General features: G+C 45.9%; 1 protein-coding gene across 1 annotated transcript in view; it reads right to left on the bottom strand.

Annotated features, from left to right (window-relative positions):
- The window catches only part of WDR36 (WD repeat domain 36), a 70,333-nt gene extending 59,165 nt beyond the window's left edge, over positions 1 to 11,168 (bottom strand). Inside the window, exon 1 of the mRNA XM_038403307.2 lies at positions 10,440 to 11,168. Coding sequence (XP_038259235.1) covers positions 10,440 to 10,616 — 177 coding nt within the window. The 5' untranslated portion in view covers positions 10,617 to 11,168. The remainder of the gene's footprint in view (positions 1 to 10,439) is intronic.
- Positions 11,169 to 18,016: the final 6,848 nt, after the last annotated feature.

The raw sequence follows: 18,016 nt of genomic DNA, 5'->3' as shown, positions 1-18,016 counted from the left end.
GTAACTGGAATTTAATTAAACACAAAACAGCGCATAAAATGTATTTTTATTAAACAAAACCACCCTAAATGTTGTGTAGACGTAAACTTCTCTAACCAAAATGTGTTTCACATTTACACCTAAATGATTTATTAAACAGAGAGATTAAGGATTGTCAGAGAACTAAACTGATTTCAGGTCAGGCTGGGAACATTTTCAGATATGCGTAGGTGACAGTGACCAGAGCTTAAGTTCCTACTTGCCTAAATTTCTTGAAAATGAGGCAGTCTCCTAAATTACTTTACCAGTCTCTTGCACCCAGGAGCACAGCCCCTGGCTCCACACACAGGATCAAGCCCTTAATACAGTGCATGACCTACTGTGTCATATTTATAAAGCTTGACCTTAAAGTAAGAGGTTTTCCCTAATACTTTCCTTACATAGAAAAGCAGCTTTTAATTCAAAGTTTTTGACAGAAGCTCATGGATTCAGCATTTTTTTTATCTAAATGTTTCCAAAAATTACAATAAGTGTGTCTTAACATTTTGTATTAAATTCATATTTCATTTAAAAACAGATTTTTTAAAAAGAAACAATTATAATTTAAATAGCAAAATAAAAAAATCCAATCAATAAAATCAGATTAAAAAAATCCCCCCCCCAAAAAAGCCCCCAAAAACAAAAAACAAAGCCACCATCCATTTTTATCCATCCTGGTTTGGACCAGTGGGTGGAACATATGAATGGAAACTTGTATCAAGATCTTTAGGGATGAAAGTTCAGTGAGGATATTAAATCAAGCATCCCTCTCCCAACAACACATTTTATATCAAGGAAACAAGGATTTAAATGAACACTAAGGATTACCACACCATGTGAGGGACTGGTTCTGGGGTTGTAGATAGTCACAATGAGTTTCTACCATCGCTTACCTATGTGGAAAGGACAGATCCCTGGTGCTGTCAGTGTTTCAACGCAAAGTGAGGGTATAGAGAAAAACATGTGGGAACAGATTGCATTCAGGCATTTCAGCTGCAGAATTGTTCACAAACTTTTCACTTTGATTATTTGCTCCTTCTGATGCATGACTGATCATATATGTTATTGTTCCCACTCCTTAATTACATGGCAAACTTTTAAAACATGAGGACAATGGATTCCAAACAGGTTCATGAATAAATAAGTAGTCAACTGAATACAGGTGATGAACTAATAACATGATTCCATGAACACCAGTGAACGCAACTCATAGAATCAAAGAGGTGTAGGACAGGAAGGGACCTCAAGAGGTTATCTAATCCAGTCCCCTGCACTCAAGGCAGGACTAAGTAGACCATCCCTGATAGGTGTTTGTCTAACCTGTTCTTAAAAACCTCCAATAATGGAGATTCACAACCTCCCCAGGCAATTTATTCCAGTGTTTAACTACTGTGAAAAGCTGGGAAGTTTTTCCCAATGTCCAACCTAAACCTTCCTTGCTGCAATTTAAGCCCATTGCTTCTTGTCCTAGCCTCAGAGGTTAAAGAGGATATTTTTTCACACTCCTCCTTGTAACAACCTTTTATGTACTTGAAACTTGTATTGTTCTCCCCCATCCTCTACCCCCTGTCCTCTTCTCCAAACTAAACAGTTTTTTCAGTCTTTCCTTAGAAGTCATGTTTTCTAAACCTTTAATCATTTTTGTTGCTCTCCTCTGCACCTTCTCCAATTTGTCCACATCTTTCCCAAAATGTGGTGTCCAGAACTGGGCACAATACTCCAGCTGATGCCTTATCAGCTCAGAGTAAAGCAGAAGAATTACTTCTTGTGCCTTGCTTACAATGCTCCTGCTAACTTATCCCAAAGTGATGTTCGCTTTTTTTTTTTTGGTGATTGTGATACACTGTAACTTTCATATCCCCTTCTCCTTCCTAGGCAGTTATTTCCTGTTTTGTATGTGTGCAGTTGATTACTTAAGAAGGACCAGAGTACTTCACATTTGTCCTTATTGAGTTTCATCCTGTTTACTTTAGACCAATTCTCCAGTTTGTCCAGATCATTTTGAATTTTAATTCTATTTTCCAAAGCACTTGCAGACTCCAACGTGAAACTGCAGAACTGGAATTAATTTGCAAACTGGACACCATCAGATTAGGCCTGAATAAAGACTGGGAGTGGTTGGGTCATTACAAAACCTAAACCTAATTTTCCCCATACTAATTTCCCCCTACTGTTACTCACACCTTCTTGTCAACTATCTGAAATGGGGCACTCTCATTACCACTTCAAAAGTTATTTTTCCTTCCTTGGTATCCTGTTGTTAATTGAATTGTCTTGTTAAACTGACCTCACACTTGGGAAGGCAACTCATCTTTTCATGTATTTATACCTGCTCCTGTATTTTCCACTCCATGCATCTGATGAGATGGGTTCTAGCCCATGAAAGCTTATGCCCAAATCAATTTGTTAGTCTCTAAGGTGCCACAAGGACTTCTCATTATCACCACCTTAGTATCTTCTAGGTGTTTGCAAATTGATTGCTTATTTGCTCCATTATCTTTCTGGGTACTGAAGTTAAACTGACTGGTCTATAATTCCCTGATTAATCCTTATTCCCCTTTTTATAGATTGACACTATATTTGTCCTCTTCCAGTCCTCTGGAATCTCTCCCATCTTCCATGAGCTTTCAAAGATAATGGCTAATGGCTCAAATATCAACTCAGTCAGCTCCTTGTGTTCTCTAGGATGTATTTCATCAGGCCCTGCCAACTTGAAGACATCTAGAAAAGGAGTACTTGTGGCACCTTAGAGACTAACAAATTTATTAGAGCATAAGCTTTCGTGAGCTACAGCTCACTTCATCGGAATGCATCCGATGAAGTGAGCTGTAGCTCACGAAAGCTTATGCTCTAATAAATGTTAGTCTCTAAGGTGCCACAAGTACTCTTTTTCTTTTTGCGAATACAGACTAACACGGCTGCTACTCTGAAACCTGAAGACATCTAGTTGTTCAAGTTTCAGAGTAGCAGCCGTGTTAGTCTGTAGTCGCAAAAAGAAAAGGAGTACTTGTGGCACCTTAGAGACTAACAAATTTATTAGAGCATAAGCTATCGTGAGCTACAGTTCACTTTTAATTTATTTTTTCTGTTTTAGCCTCTGATCTTACCTTATTTTCACTGGCATTCACTATGTTAGATGTCCAATTGCTACTAATCATTTTGGTGAAAACCGAAACAAAAAAGTCATTTAGCACTTCTGCCATTTCCACATTTTCTGTTACTGTCTTTCTCCCTCTCATTCAGTAATGGGCCTATCTTGTCCTTCCTCTTAGAATCATAGAATCATAGAATATCAGGGTTGGAAGGGACCCCAGAAGGTCATCTAGTCCAACCCCCTGCTCAAAGCAGGACCAAGTCCCAGTTAAATCATCCCAGCCAGGGCTTTGTCAAGCCTGACCTTAAAAACCTCTAAGGAAGGAGATTCTACCACCTCCCTAGGTAACGCATTCCAGTGTTTCACCACCCTCTTAGTGAAAAAGTTTTTCCTAATATCCAATCTAAACCTCCCCCATTGCAACTTGAGACCATTACTCCTCGTTCTGTCATCTGCTACCATTGAGAACAGTCTAGAGCCATCCTCTTTGAAACCCCCTTTCAGGTAGTTGAAAGCAGCTATCAAATCCCCCCTCATTCTTCTCTTCTGCAGACTAAACAATCCCAGCTCCCTCAGCCTCTCCTCATAAGTCATGTGCTCTAGACCCCTAATCATTTTCGTTGCCCTTCGTTGTACTCTTTCCAATTTATCCACATCCTTCCTGTAGTGTGGGGCCCAAAACTGGACACAGTACTCCAGATGAGGCCTCACCAGTGTCGAATAGAGGGGAACGATCACGTCCCTCGATCTGCTCGCTATGCCCCTACTTATACATCCCAAAATGCCATTGGCCTTCTTGGCAACAAGGGCACACTGCTGACTCATATCCAGCTTCTCGTCCACTGTCACCCCTAGGTCCTTTTCCGCAGAACTGCTGCCGAGCCATTCGGTCCCTAGTCTGTAGCGGTGCATTGGATTCTTCCATCCTAAGTGCAGGACCCTGCACTTATCCTTATTGAACCTCATTAGATTTCTTTTGGCCCAATCCTCCAATTTGTCTAGGTCCTTCTGTATCCTATCCCTCCCCTCCAGCGTATCTACCACTCCTCCCAGTTTAGTATCATCCGCAAATTTGCTGAGAGTGCAATCCACACCATCCTCCAGATCATTTATGAAGATATTGAACAAAACGGGCCCCAGGACCGACCCCTGGGGCACTCCACTTGACACCGGCTGCCAACTAGACATGGAGCCATTGATCACTACCCGTTGAGCCCGACAATCTAGCCAGCTTTCTACCCACCTTATAGTGCATTCATCCAGCCCATACTTCCTTAACTTGCTGACAAGAATGCTGTGGGAGACCGTGTCAAAAGCTTTGCTAAAGTCAAGAAACAATACATCCACTGCTTTCCCTTCATCCACAGAACCAGTAATCTCATCATAAAAGGCGATTAGATTAGTCAGGCATGACCTTCCCTTGGTGAATCCATGCTGACTGTTCCTGATCACTTTCCTCTCCTCTAAGTGCTTCAGGATTGATTCTTTGAGGACCTGCTCCATGATTTTTCCAGGGACTGAGGTGAGGCTGACTGGCCTGTAGTTCCCAGGATCCTCCTTCTTCCCTTTTTTAAAGATGGGCACTACATTAGCCTTTTTCCAGTCATCCGGGACTTCCCCCGTTCGCCACGAGTTTTCAAAGATAATGGCCAAGGGCTCTGCAATCACAGCCGCCAATTCCTTCAGCACTCTCGGATGCAATTCGTCCGGCCCCATGGACTTGTGCACGTCCAGCTTTTCTAAATAGTCCCTAACCACCTCTATCTCTACAGAGGGCTGGCCATCTCTTCCCCATTTTGTGTTGCCCAGCACAGCAGTCTGGGAGCTGACCTTGTTAGTGAAAACAGAGGCAAAAAAAGCATTGAGTACATTAGCTTTTTCCACATCCTCTGTCACTAGCTTGCCTCCCTCATTCAGTAAGGGGCCCACACTTTCCTTGGCTTTCTTCTTGTTGCCAACATACCTGAAGAAACCCTTCTTGTTACTCTTGACATCTCTTGCTAGCTGCAGCTCCAGGTGCGATTTGGCCCTCCTGATATCTTTCCTACATGCCCGAGCAATATTTTTATACTCTTCCCTGGTCATATGTCCAACCTTCCACTTCTTGTAAGCTTCTTTTTTATGTTTAAGATCCGCTAGGATTTCACCATTAAGCCAAGCTGGTCGCCTGCCATATTTACTATTCTTTTGACTCATCGGGATGGTTTGTCCCTGTAACCTCAACAGGGATTCCTTGAAATACAGCCAGCTCTCCTGGACTCCCTTCCCTTTCATGTTAGTCCCCCAGGGGATCCTGGCCATCTGTTCCCTGAGGGAGTCAAAGTCTGCTTTCCTGAAGTCCAGGGTCCGTATCCTGCTGCTTACCTTTCTTCCCTGCGTCAGGATCCTGAACTCAACCAACTCATGGTCACTGCCTCCCAGATTCCCATCCACTTTTGCTTCCCCCACTAATTCTACCCGGTTTGTGAGCAGCAGGTCAAGAAAAGCGCTCCCCCTAGTTGGCTCCCCTAGCACTTGCACCAGGAAATTGTCCCCTACGCTTTCGCTGAGCGGCAGCGAACCAGCGGAGCAGCGGGGACAGCAGAGCAGCTCACAGCAGGAGTTTGCCTGGGACTGGTAAGTATCCGAGTGTGTGTGTTTGCTTGCTGAGGAAGTATCCGAGCGTGTGTTTGCTGGGAGGGCAGGGAGAGAGCCTGAGTGAGTGTCTGATTGGCTGCTAGCCTGCAGGGGGCGGGCATTAGGGTGTCTGTGTGTTTGCGTCAGGGAAGCCTGGCTGTTTGAAAATAGCCAGAGCCTCGCGAACCAGCTGAGCGGCAGCGGAGCAGCGGGGACAGCAGAGCAGCTCACAGCAGGAGTTTGCCTGGGACTGGTAAGTATCCGAGTGTGTGTGTTTGCTTGCTGAGGAAGTATCCGAGCGTGTGTTTGCTGGGAGGGCAGGGAGAGAGCCTGAGTGAGTGTCTGATTGGCTGCTAGCCTGCAGGGGGCGGGCATTAGGGTGTCTGTGTGTTTGCGTCAGGGAAGCCTGGCTGTTTGAAAATAGCCAGAGCCTCGCGAACCAGCTGAGCGGCAGCGGAGCAGCGGAGCAGCGGGGACAGCAGAGCAGCTCACAGCAGGAGTTTGCCTGGGATTGGTAAGTATCCGAGTGTGTGTGTTTGCTTGCTGAGGAAGTATCCGAGCATGTGTTTGCTGGGAGGGCAGGGAGAGAGCCTGAGTGAGTGTCTGATTGGCTGCTAGCCTGCAGGGGGCGGGCATTAGGGTGTCTGTGTGTTTGCGTCAGGGAAGCCTGGCTGTTTGAAAATAGCCAGAGCCTCGCGAACCAGCTGAGCGGCAGCGGAGCAGCGGGGACAGCAGAGCAGCTCACAGCAGGAGTTTGCCTGGGAGTTCGCCTGGAGTGAGCCCAGTGAGGCTTACATCTTGCCAACGTCTCTGAGGAAGCTCATAGTAGGTAGGTGATATGGAAGGGGGGGGTTCAGCTATTGTGACCTGCACTGGATGTGCCATGTTTGTCTTTCTTCCACAGGACAGAAGCGACTTTGTCTGTACGAAGTGCAAGCTGGTCTCCATATTGGAAGAGAAGATTGAAGGTCTGGAGCAACAGGTAACGACCCTGCGTTGTATACGAGAGACTGAGGATTTTCTGGACCAAACTCAGGATAGCCTTCTAGGGGCACAAAGCTCTAAAGATATAGAGCAGGTTGCACAGAGGAGCCAAGAGGCCAGTGAAGAAGCTTGGCAACATGTGACCTCCAGAAGAGGTAAGCGGAATGTCCGGGTTCCAGTAACACAGACACAGGTAACTAACCGCTTTCATGTTCTCTCCACAGGTACCATTGCGGAGAGTGGACCAGATGATATGTCTGGGGGGAGAAAGCAGAAGGAGACCCCGCTGGTTGGGAGGCATGAGATGCGATGTCCTGAGGTTGGGGGTTCCACGACCACCACTCCCAAGAGGAGAAGGCGGGTGGTGGTGGTCGGGGACTCTCTCCTCCGGGGGACTGAGTCATCTATCTGCCGCCCTGACCGGGAAAACCGAGAAGTCTGCTGCTTGCCAGGGGCTAAGATTCGTGATGTGACGGAGAGACTGCCGAGACTCATCAAGCCCTCGGATCGCTACCCCTTCCTGCTTCTCCACGTGGGCACCAATGATACTGCCAAGAATGACCTTGAGCGGATCACTGCGGACTACGTGGCTCTGGGAAGAAGGATAAAGGAGTTGGAGGCGCAAGTGGTGTTCTCGTCCATCCTCCCCGTGGAAGGAAAAGGCCTGGGTAGGGACCGTCGAATCGTGGAGGTCAACGAATGGCTACGCAGGTGGTGTCGGAGAGAAGGCTTTGGATTCTTTGACCATGGGATGGTGTTCCATGAAGGAGGAGTGCTGGGCAGAGACGGGCTCCATCTTACGAAGAGAGGGAAGAACATCTTTGCCAGCAGGCTGGCTAACCTAGTGAGGAGGGCTTTAAACTAGGTTCACCGGGGGAAGGAGACCAAAGCCCTGAGGTAAGTGGGAAAGCGGGATACCGGGAGGAAGCACAGGCAGGAATGTCTGTGAGGGGAGGGCTCCTGCCTCATACTGGGAATGAGGGGTGATCAACAGGTTATCTCAAGTGCTTATATACAAATGCACAAAGCCTTGGAAACAAGCAGGGAGAACTGGAGGTCCTGGTGATGTCAAGGAATTATGACGTGATTGGAATAACAGAGACTTGGTGGGATAACTCACATGACTGGAGTACAGTCATGGATGGTTATAAACTGTTCAGGAAGGACAGGCAGGGCAGAAAAGGTGGGGGAGTAGCACTGTATGTAAGGGAGCAGTATGACTGTTCAGAGCTCCGGTACGAAACTGTGGAAAAACCTGAGTGTCTCTGGATTAAGTTTAGAAGTGTGTGCAACAAGAGTGATGTCATGGTGGGAGTCTGCTATAGACCACCGGACCAGGGGGATGAGGTGGATGAGGCTTTCTTCCGGCAACTCACGGAAGCTACTAGATCGCATGCCCTGATTCTCATGGGTGACTTTAATTTTCCTGATATCTGCTGGGAGAGCAATACAGCGGTGCATAGACAATCCAGGAAGTTTTTGGAAAGCGTAGGGGACAATTTCCTGGTGCAAGTGCTAGGGGAGCCAACTAGGGGGAGCTCTTAGTTCTAATATAGTTGTAAAATGTTTTCTTGTTACCCTTTAAATCTCTAACTAGTTTAAACTCATTCTGTGACTTAGCCCGTCTAGTTTTGCCCCTACATATGTTTTGCTTGTTTTTTGTTTTTTTTTTTTTTAAATACTGAATAATCTGACCTCAATCCCCCTTTTTGTGGGACTCTTTTTCCGAGTTTCAGATCACTGAAGATCTCTGGTTCAGCCAGGATGGTCTCTTGCAATTCTTCCTATCTTCCCTACACAGTGAATGCTTAATAATGTCTTTTTGAAAAACTGCCAACTCTCTTGAACTGTTTTTCTCCTTAGACTTCCTTTCTATGGGATCTTGCCTATCAACTTCCTGAGTTTGCTAAAGTCTATTTTCTTTCTAGGCAACCCTAATTCTCAGCATGCTATTGTTTTGTTATTTACTTCAGAATAGCTTCTATGGAAAAAATCTTTGACAGAGAAAAGAAAAGCTGAAGAAATAATGGTTATTAAAACCTGCCTAACCTCAGGCTTTTGACCTGAGACTTATGCTATAGGGGGGGGAAGGGGGGGGTTTCCATTGTCTTCACTCTACTCTTTTCCATCCTACCATTCCTTAGAATCATGAACTCTATTATTTCATGATCAATTTCACCCAGGCTGCCTTCCACTTTCAAATTCTCAACCAGTTCCTCCCAATTTATCAAAAATCAAACCTAGAACACCCTCTCCCCTAGTAGCTTTTAGCCTCCAAAGCATTCGAAGAACTCTCATTTACTTTTAAGTCCCTTTTTGTATGATTAGACTAACTCTCTGGATGATGTGGCCCAAGTGGGGCATTTGAGGAGAGTCAGCATTACAGCACAGAGGAAAATCTGCACAGATCTAGAGGAAGGTGCTATGGCACCCATACTGATCATGGGAAACAGAGAAGTGGTGAAAAGAAAAGGAGTACTTGTGGCACCTTAGAGACTAACAAATTTATTAGAGCATAAGCTTTCGTGAGCTACAGCTCACTTCATCAGATGCATTGAAGTGAGCTGTAGCTCACGAAAGCTTATGCTCTAATAAATTTGTTAGTCTCTAAGGTGCCACAAGTACTCCTTTTCTTTTTGCGAATACAGACTAACACGGCTGCTACTCTGAGAGAAGTGGTGGGATTCCAGGCAGGAGGATACACAGTGTGGGTGTCACAGACTTATGCTTTGTTTTCACTTTCCCCTGCTTAAAAAGGTGGGTGAGGAGATTGGGGGGAGGGGAAGTCATTGCAAGTCTTGTAAAATCCTAAATGAAAACAAGGCACCTTGTAGGTCAGCGGTGGACAAACTACAGCCCGCGGGCTGGATCCGGCCCCTCAGGGCTTTGGATCTAGCCCGCGGGATTGCCACCCCTATGGTGCCACGAGCCCCGTGCTGCTCCAGGAAGTGGCCAGCACCATGTCCCTGCAGCCCCAGGGGGAAGGGGGGCAGAGAGCTCTGGGTGCTGCACTTGCCTGTGGGTACCTACCACGAAGCTCCTATTGGCTGCTTCCCGGTGTGCGCCACTGCCACCCCAGAGCCCACACCCTGAACCCCTCCTGCACCCCAACGCCCTGCCCTGAGCCCCCTGCCTACACCCTCCTGCACCCCAGCCACCTGCCCCCACCACACCCCAAACCACTCCTTCACCCCAACCCCTGCCGAGCCCGCTCTCGCACTCCACACCCCTCCCTGCACCATTGCCCTGAGCCCTCTCCCGCACTGTGTGCCTCCTCCTGCACCCCAACCCCCTTCCCTGAACCCCCTCGTACACACCACACCCCTCCTCCGCCCTAACCCCTTGCCCTGAGCCCTTTCCTGCACACGGCACCGCCTCCCACACACCGCACTCCCTCCCGCACTCCTGCCCCAGCCCAACACTGATGGCTCTACAAGCAATTTCCCCACCCAGAGGTGGTCCTCGAGCCAAGAAGTTTGCCCACCCCTATTGAAGGTGGAGGTAGCTGGGCCGGGAGAGGGGGCGCGGCTTGTATCGCCGGTGGGGCGGGGACTGGGGCGATCACGCATACTCAGGACAGGAGGGGGCATCGGAGCCCACGGGGGGGGTCACTCACGCTGCGGGGGAGAGGGAGGGGCCACACGATCCGGCGGGGGTGAAGGGCTACGGGGGGTCACTCACGCTCGGGGGGGGGGGGCAATGGGAGCCGGGGGAAGGGGTCACTCACGTTGTAGGTGTGGAAGCTCCTCCCCGCGGCGGTGAGCAGGTAGAACTCGCGGTGGCGCTGGTGGTAGCGCAGCACGTGGGGCAGGTGGTTGGAGTAAAGGCCGAGAGCGCGGAAGCCCGAGAAGAGCGCGCTGCCCCCGCCGGGGGCCCCCCGCACCGCGCTGTCCGCACGCGACATCCCCCAGGCTGGGCCGGCGGCGCCGGCACCCTCACCCACAGAAGCACGCGTTCCTCCCGGAGCGCAGCGGAAGCAGCCCCACCCCTTCCGGCGCCCCCGGCTCTTAGCAACAGCCCAGCGGCCCCGGAGCGTCCACGAAAGGGGTCCCCCTACGCCTGCGTCCGCGCGCTCCGAGTTCCGCCTTCCGCGATTGGGGGGAGGAGGGGAGAGAAAGACTCCCGCCACAGCCGATCGCGTCTGCGCAGGCGCTGCCCCCTGCGCGGCGGCTGGTTTGCTGTCGAGCTCCCCGTGCCGTAGCCGCTGTCGACGTCACCGCGTTCTCCCAGTTGCACACCAGCTCGGGTGCTCGGGCGTCCCGACCGATGAACCCGTCCCGACCGGGTGCCCGGGCGTCCCGGACGCCATTGGTCCTGATATTCTGCTTCGGCAGCTCTCCGGCTTTTTTTTTTTTTTTTTTTTTTTTGCTTGGGGCGGCAAAAAACGTAGAGCTGGCTGGGGGGTGGTGAGCCTGTGGCTGCCCTCCATGTGTCCTGGTATTTTGTTCGTGTCATCTGGTCACCCTAACTCCAGTGCGCCCATCCCTGTGGCTCCTGACACCGTTTCACAGAATATCAGGGTTGGAAGGGACCTGCGGAGGTCATCTAGTCCAACCCCCTGCTCAAAGCAGGACCAATCCCCAGTTTTTGCCTCAGGTCCCTAAATGGCCCCCTCAAGGATTGAGCTCACAACCCTGGGTTTAGCAGGCCAAGCTATCCCTCCCCCCAAAACCCTTACATGTCCCTACATGCAGTCCTGTGCCAGCCTCACCTGCTCCCAGGTTGGGCCGCCGGTGATCCCGACTGATGAAATGGGGGCTCAGACTTTGCTCCACAGCTGGGCTCGGATCTTACTTGTTTATTTAAAAGTGCAAGCTGAGAGTCTCGTCACCTGACACCCTGACTCTAAGAGCTGAGGCTTTGAGAAAAACAACAAATATCACCAGATGAGGAAAAAAAAAAAAAGCAGGAGAGTGAGCCCCAAATGCTGTCATGGGGAAAAGCATCTGTCAGTTTTATAAAAAAGAAAAGGAGTACTTGTGGCACCTTAGAGACTAACAAATTTATTTGAGCATAAGCTTTCGTGAGCTTCATCTGATGAAGTGAGCTGTAGCTCACAAAAGCTTATGCTCAAATAAATTTGTTAGTCTCTAAGGTGCCACAAGTACTCCTTTTCTTTTTGCGAATACAGACTAACATGGCTGCTACTCTGAAACCTGTCAGTTTTATATGATTATAGTCTATTTGTTAATCACTGATATTGCACCCCGTCCTGCATGAGATGCAGCCCAATCCTGCAAACTTGCATCGTGTTGGATGCTAACATGAGTCATCCCCATTGATTTTAGTGGTACCCTTCACAGAAGTAAGAAGTCAATAATACTCAGTATGATTGAACTTGGGACACCAGAGGGTGTCTAAAAAGAGAGTTTGTGATCTAGATTGGATTGATGTTTTTTTCCCCTTAGTTTCACACAAATCTGGCATTCTCTAGGGTTGCCGCCACTGAAGTACCAAGAAGCCAAAACAAAATACAAGATGTCCGGGATGGCCCTGAGCCCAAAAAACTGAACTGATGGTGGTGTTTACTGAGCACCCTCACAGATTTCCCAGGATAGCTACCTCCAAAAAGGGACAAGTATGGGAAAACATGGACAGGTGGCAACTCTAATTCTCAGCATGCTATTGTTTTGTTATTTACTTCAGAATAGCCTCTATGGAAAAATCTTTGTGACAGAGAAAAGAAAAGCTGAAGAAATAATGGTTGTTAAAACCTGCCTAAGCTCAGGCTTTTGACCTGAGACTCATGCTTTTTGGGGATTTTTCCAGGCCCATGGAACTGTTCCCAGAACCTAAAGCCTTTTGTGGGTGCCATAGCTGTGATTGCTGCAAAATGTGGCTACAGAGAGTCTAGATTAATTTCCGACACTCTGCAAAGAATAGATGCATTTTTGGGCTTCTGTGTTGGCCTAATTCACCTAAAATAAGTGAGAGATAGTGTTTTCCTGATTTTTCTTTAGAATATGTTTTGTACCAATGTATTTTGAGACAACAGATAGAAGCACAGGGAGAAGAACAAACCACCCAGAAAGAAGATCTGTATTTTCCATTGTAGAGATGTATGGCTGACACCCTAAATGGAAGGGTTGGTGGAGGGAAGAGAAGAGATCCACTGAGAAAAAGCTTCATTAATGTAGAATTAAGGTTGCCTGGTGGTGTCTTGTACCCTTCCAGAACATTTTTTGGGCCCACTTGGCTTCTGAAGTTCTAATGGTTTAAAGGGAATGGGCGGTTGGGATGGAAATGGTGGAGGGGATGCTATTTTGGATCTGTAGTTTGGGAGAAGAGTGGCACACCCATCTTCTCTCACATGCTTAAAGTTATTGTAACAGCCAAACTAGTTTGAGTACCGTTTTCAATGGTGCTCCTCCATCGGTTTAGTGGGTGCCATGGAGTAAATGTTGAGTAACTGAGATCACTTTGAGCACATTCAGGGGCATGGTTTGATCTGCAGTGCTACACAAAAGAGCTGGTTAAATATGCCAACATTAAGAAATGCTGGGGGGGGGGAGGATTGTAGGGGACGGGGAATTATATCTCTGGGATCCCTTTTGTGATTGCCCCCAAATTTGGATCAATAACCCTACCGTAAACCCACCTGAGGCATACCACATTTCAAAGCATTACAAGAAGCATGTGGATTTTAGAGCAACTTCAAGAGTCAATCTTTAAACAGAAAGATGTTCTCAATCTTTATTATAGCGCAGCTGGCATTCTGTTATAATGAGAAGGGCCATATCTACACTATGCAGACTATAACGACATAGCTACCGCACTGTAGCTCTGCTGGCATAATCCTGTAGCATAGATGCAGCCTACAGTAACAGAAGGGATTCTTCAGTCAATGTAGGAACACCACCTCCCCAGGCAATGGTAGCTATGTCTCCAGAAGCATTCTTCTGTTGACCTAGCTGTGTCTAGAGCAAGGATTAGGTTGGCGTAACTGTGGTGCTCAGAGATCTGGATTTTTCAGACCCCTGAGCTCCATAACTATGTCAACCTAAATTTTAAGTGTAGACCAGGCCAAAGTAGAGTAGCTTTTAGGATCACCCTTCCCTTCCCTTATTCCAGTAGAAGGGTAGAGGTGAAAACTAGGAATTCCACCCCCTTCCTCTGCGCAGTCAGGTTGGATAGGGAGAGAGAGGCGATTATGTTATTTGATAATATTGTGTTGTATATAGCTGCCCACATGCTTTAAACAAATGAAACCATTTTCTGATTAAACCAGGTATCTGGGAATCACTAGATGCATGTGCGCACATTTGTGTGTTTTTAGGTCAAATTTTACCAGGGCTTCAAAGCTGAGACAGTTTGGTTGTTAAAGTTCCACTCCTAGCAGATCAATAGGACAAAAATCAAAACATCCACTAAATCCTATATTCTTTACCTCAGGTGTTGCACTGTTCAAATACTGATATAATGTATGTGTCTTCATAATGATGAGACACTGGAGAGGCGGGGGAAACAATTGCATAAAACCCCAGTGACTAATATTTTCACTCTTACAGACACATGTGTGTGTCTGCACAAAAATGTAGTAGCAACAATCGCCAAAAAACATAAGCAGACATGCACAAAATCCAGTGCCAACACTGCCAAAAATACACGTATGGACTCATGCAAAACCTACCTCTAGCACTGCCAACCATACATATAAGTACATGCACAATACTCACTACCAACACTGATAAAATGTGTCTAAAACCACACATCAACACCACCAAACTATAGTTTGGAAAATAATTGACACACAAAACCTACCACCAGCATTCATAAAAAATTACATTGAAGGGACATTTGGATTAACAACCCCCAACACAGCCAGATACTTTTAAAAACATGTTCAAAGTTTTAAGTCTCTTTCTTCTGGCTGATCTTTCTCCATGCCCCCATATATTGCCCTTTCCCTATATCCCATTATTTCTCCTTCCTGTGGATCTTTTCTAATCTGTTCCAAGATGCCCCCCTTTGACCCACGTACAAAGTATGGCAAACCATTTCATGAAAATCGTTTTAATTAATAAATCCTTACATTATGGTATTAAGCTATTTGTTTAGCAAATATGAACGTTAAAGGTTTTTACAAAATAAATTAAAAACATTTAAAATTCAAATTGAAAAAATCATTTGTAAAATGTACAACTTTACAAATTTGCATCATTGGTAATAAATATTTATAAAATGAAGAGGGAAACCTATTTGTTGATATTCATATAACTCCTCAATACTGCCAGTAGTTCTTGAAGTCTGTGCTCCTCACATGGTTGTACTCTTTGAGATCTCTTTCGCTTTTTCATTCGATGGATATTGGATCTAGTTTCTTGACATTCAACATGCTGCTGACCATGAGAGCAGAGATCAGTGAATTATACTTTAAACTGTAACCACATTTTACAGAGCTGATCAAAGACACTGGCTAATGGTTTTCTGAGTCTGACCCTGCATTTTCTATGCACACAAAAGTCCAACCAAAGTCAGTTGGAGTTCTGACTGTACAAAGAATGCTAGATCAAGCCCCAAGAGTGTTTTTCATACTGATGCTGTTTCTTCTTACATCTAAAAAATTATCAGTCTGCTGTGCATTTCTGATTGTAAAAGATTTGTGCAAGGACAATATTCATTTTGAGTTATAATTCAGATTAAATTGTTAGTTTCTTCAAATAGTTTGGCCAATAATATTCATTCTGAAATGCTAACTTCCTTTTGTGTTACATAAGAACTTAATACATTCAGAGGAAGCACAAGAAAAATAGCGTAATTATTATGAACACTGGAACATAGCTGAAAAATAATGACTTTAATTAACAATATTAAAACCCACCACAGCACAATTCTCTGGGACCAGGAGGTGAAATTCACCCCTATGCATAGAGGTAAATAGGACCTAAATGGCACATGGGCCTTGTGCTAGCTGAACTGCATTTGGGACTCTGAATAGCAACATATATTGAGCAAATTACCCTAGGAGGCAATCCTGCTCATTGAAGTTGGTGAGCTTTTGCCAGTCACTTAACAGGAGCAGTATTGAGCCTCTGGTACAGAAAGGATTGTGTTGTTGCCACAAAAACTGAATACGTGAGGCAGTGGGGGAAAGCTGAGTTTAAAGAGAGTACTTTTGTTTTTTTACTTACAAAAGGCCAAGTCCTGTTTTCTTGAGTCAGGCAAGCAGCCTCTTTGACTACTTGCATGAGCACAACAGGCAGGAGGTTAGTCCAAATACTGTAAAACTTCTACAGAACCCAGTCCCTATCTTGAGCATCAACATTAAAGTATCCCAAAGGTTTCCATCAGCCTTCATTACATTCCTCTCAACCTTTAATTAAAAGCCACTTCTGCCAGGCAGTAACTTAAGGTGTGGTTATGTTCTAAAACGTGACACTTCAAAACCAGCCTTGAACAAATTGCTGGGTTTACCCGGAGGTTTTTACCCTCTCGCTAGCTTCCAGCGCTGGAAACTCAACCTGGGCTCAGAAAGTCAAGCTGCTTTTTCTGGCTCACACATCACCAGTTGTAATCAGTTCTGCTGCTGAAGTTTAGGGGCAAATTCTGTCTCTGAGACCATGGAGGTGCCCTTGGCAATGAGCAAGAGTGGTTCAACTGCACAAACCGGACAGGATCAGAGGGAGGCAATGCAGGGGATGTACCCCACCTTCATGGCACAGCATCGTCATCCTCATCAGCGATGGACTACCAACACATGGCACAGCCCTCTCACAACGTGGGGACCCCTGAATGGCCATATACATTGAGCTGATGAGAGTGAGATCTGGGCAGGCCAGTAGACGGTTGGGGTTAAAGGATCTTACCACTGCTTAGATCCATCCTCCTTTTGCATGTAAAGACTGGGAATCCTTCCCCCCCTTCCCCCCACACATCCTCTGAAACAATAGCCGGACTATTTGTCCTTTAGTTAATTCTGTCTACTATGCATGAGCCATAATAGAACCTGGTTCACTCTCCCATAATTGTAGTAGTTTCACATGCTAATAAGAATGAAAAGTTGTAAACAACTTATTTTTGTCAGTAAAAGGAATCAACTGTGATTTGGTATGTGGAGGGGGAGCAGCTCTGAGTGAGAAGGCACTATTTTTACATGGTCACTTTACTGATCTTAGCTACTTTCTAACCTTATGTCTACACTAGAATTTTTACTTCCAGTTAATTGATAGCGAACAGGTGTGCACAGGCTAATCTGGACACCCCTACATGTTTGTTCTCTGCTAAAAGTCGTTTTTGATTTACCCGAAAGATCAGCCCACTGTTAACCACTTCCAGCTAGTGGGTAATTAACTAAGTTGAATTAAAATATACATAGTAAAGACACGCCCAAAGATAGAATCATAGAATATTAGGGTTGGACGAGACCTCAGGAGGTCATCTAGTCCAATCCCCTACTCAAAGCAAGACCAACACCAACTAAATCATCCAAGCCAAGGCTTTGTCAAGTAGGCCCTTAAAAACCGTCCTAGGTAACCTGTTCCAGTGCTTCACCACTCTCCTAGTGAAATAGTGTTTCCTAGGATAGGTGTGACTATCTTGGAAATCAGACATAATACATGTGGAAAAGCAGGGCGAAAATAATAGCCAGAGGATACACTACAGATTAATTTTTGGGGAAAATAGCAGGATCTCAAACATATTTAACCGTTAAGCTAAACAGGAAAAAGATTTCCTCAAAGACTCCTTGACACAGGCAAAAATAAGACCTGTAATTCATTACCAATGTTGCTCTGTAAACAATAGAAACTGTAGTACAGACAGGACTCAGATGGGTTTAGATATTTTTACTTTTTTATGGTGGTAAAAATCACCTGGACCAGGACTATGCTATAGTTTCTGCGGTTGATATCATCAGCTGCGCCAGTAGGGAATTAAGAATCTGATTTGAGTAAACAAGACCAGAGAGGTATGGTGCTGCAGAACAGTGCTCTGGGACAATAACCTGCATCTGAATGAAACCTCTGGGAAATAATCGATTATCTATTGGCCTTTTCACTTTGCTCCACGAATCTTTAGCATACTCCCTTTAGAGTAGCAGCCATGTTAGTCTGTATTCACAAAAAAGAAAAGGAGTGCTTGTGGCACCTTAGAGACTAACAAATTTATTTGAGCATAAGCTTTTGTGAGCTACAGATCACTTAGAGTGCTGTAGCTCACTAAAGCTTATGCTCAAATAAATTTGTTGGTCTCCAAGGTGCCAGAAGTACTCCTTTTCTTTTAGAGTAGCAGCTGTGTTAGTCTGTATTCGCAAAAAGAAAAGGAGTACTTGTGGCATCTTAGAGACTAACAAATTTATTAGAGCAT

The sequence above is a fragment of the Dermochelys coriacea genome, chromosome 5 (assembly GCF_009764565.3).
Source record: "Dermochelys coriacea isolate rDerCor1 chromosome 5, rDerCor1.pri.v4, whole genome shotgun sequence".
Classification (NCBI taxonomy): Eukaryota; Metazoa; Chordata; order Testudines; family Dermochelyidae; genus Dermochelys; species Dermochelys coriacea.
The sequence above is the reverse complement of the archived record's forward strand: the minus strand, read 5'-3'. Positions and strand labels throughout refer to the sequence as shown.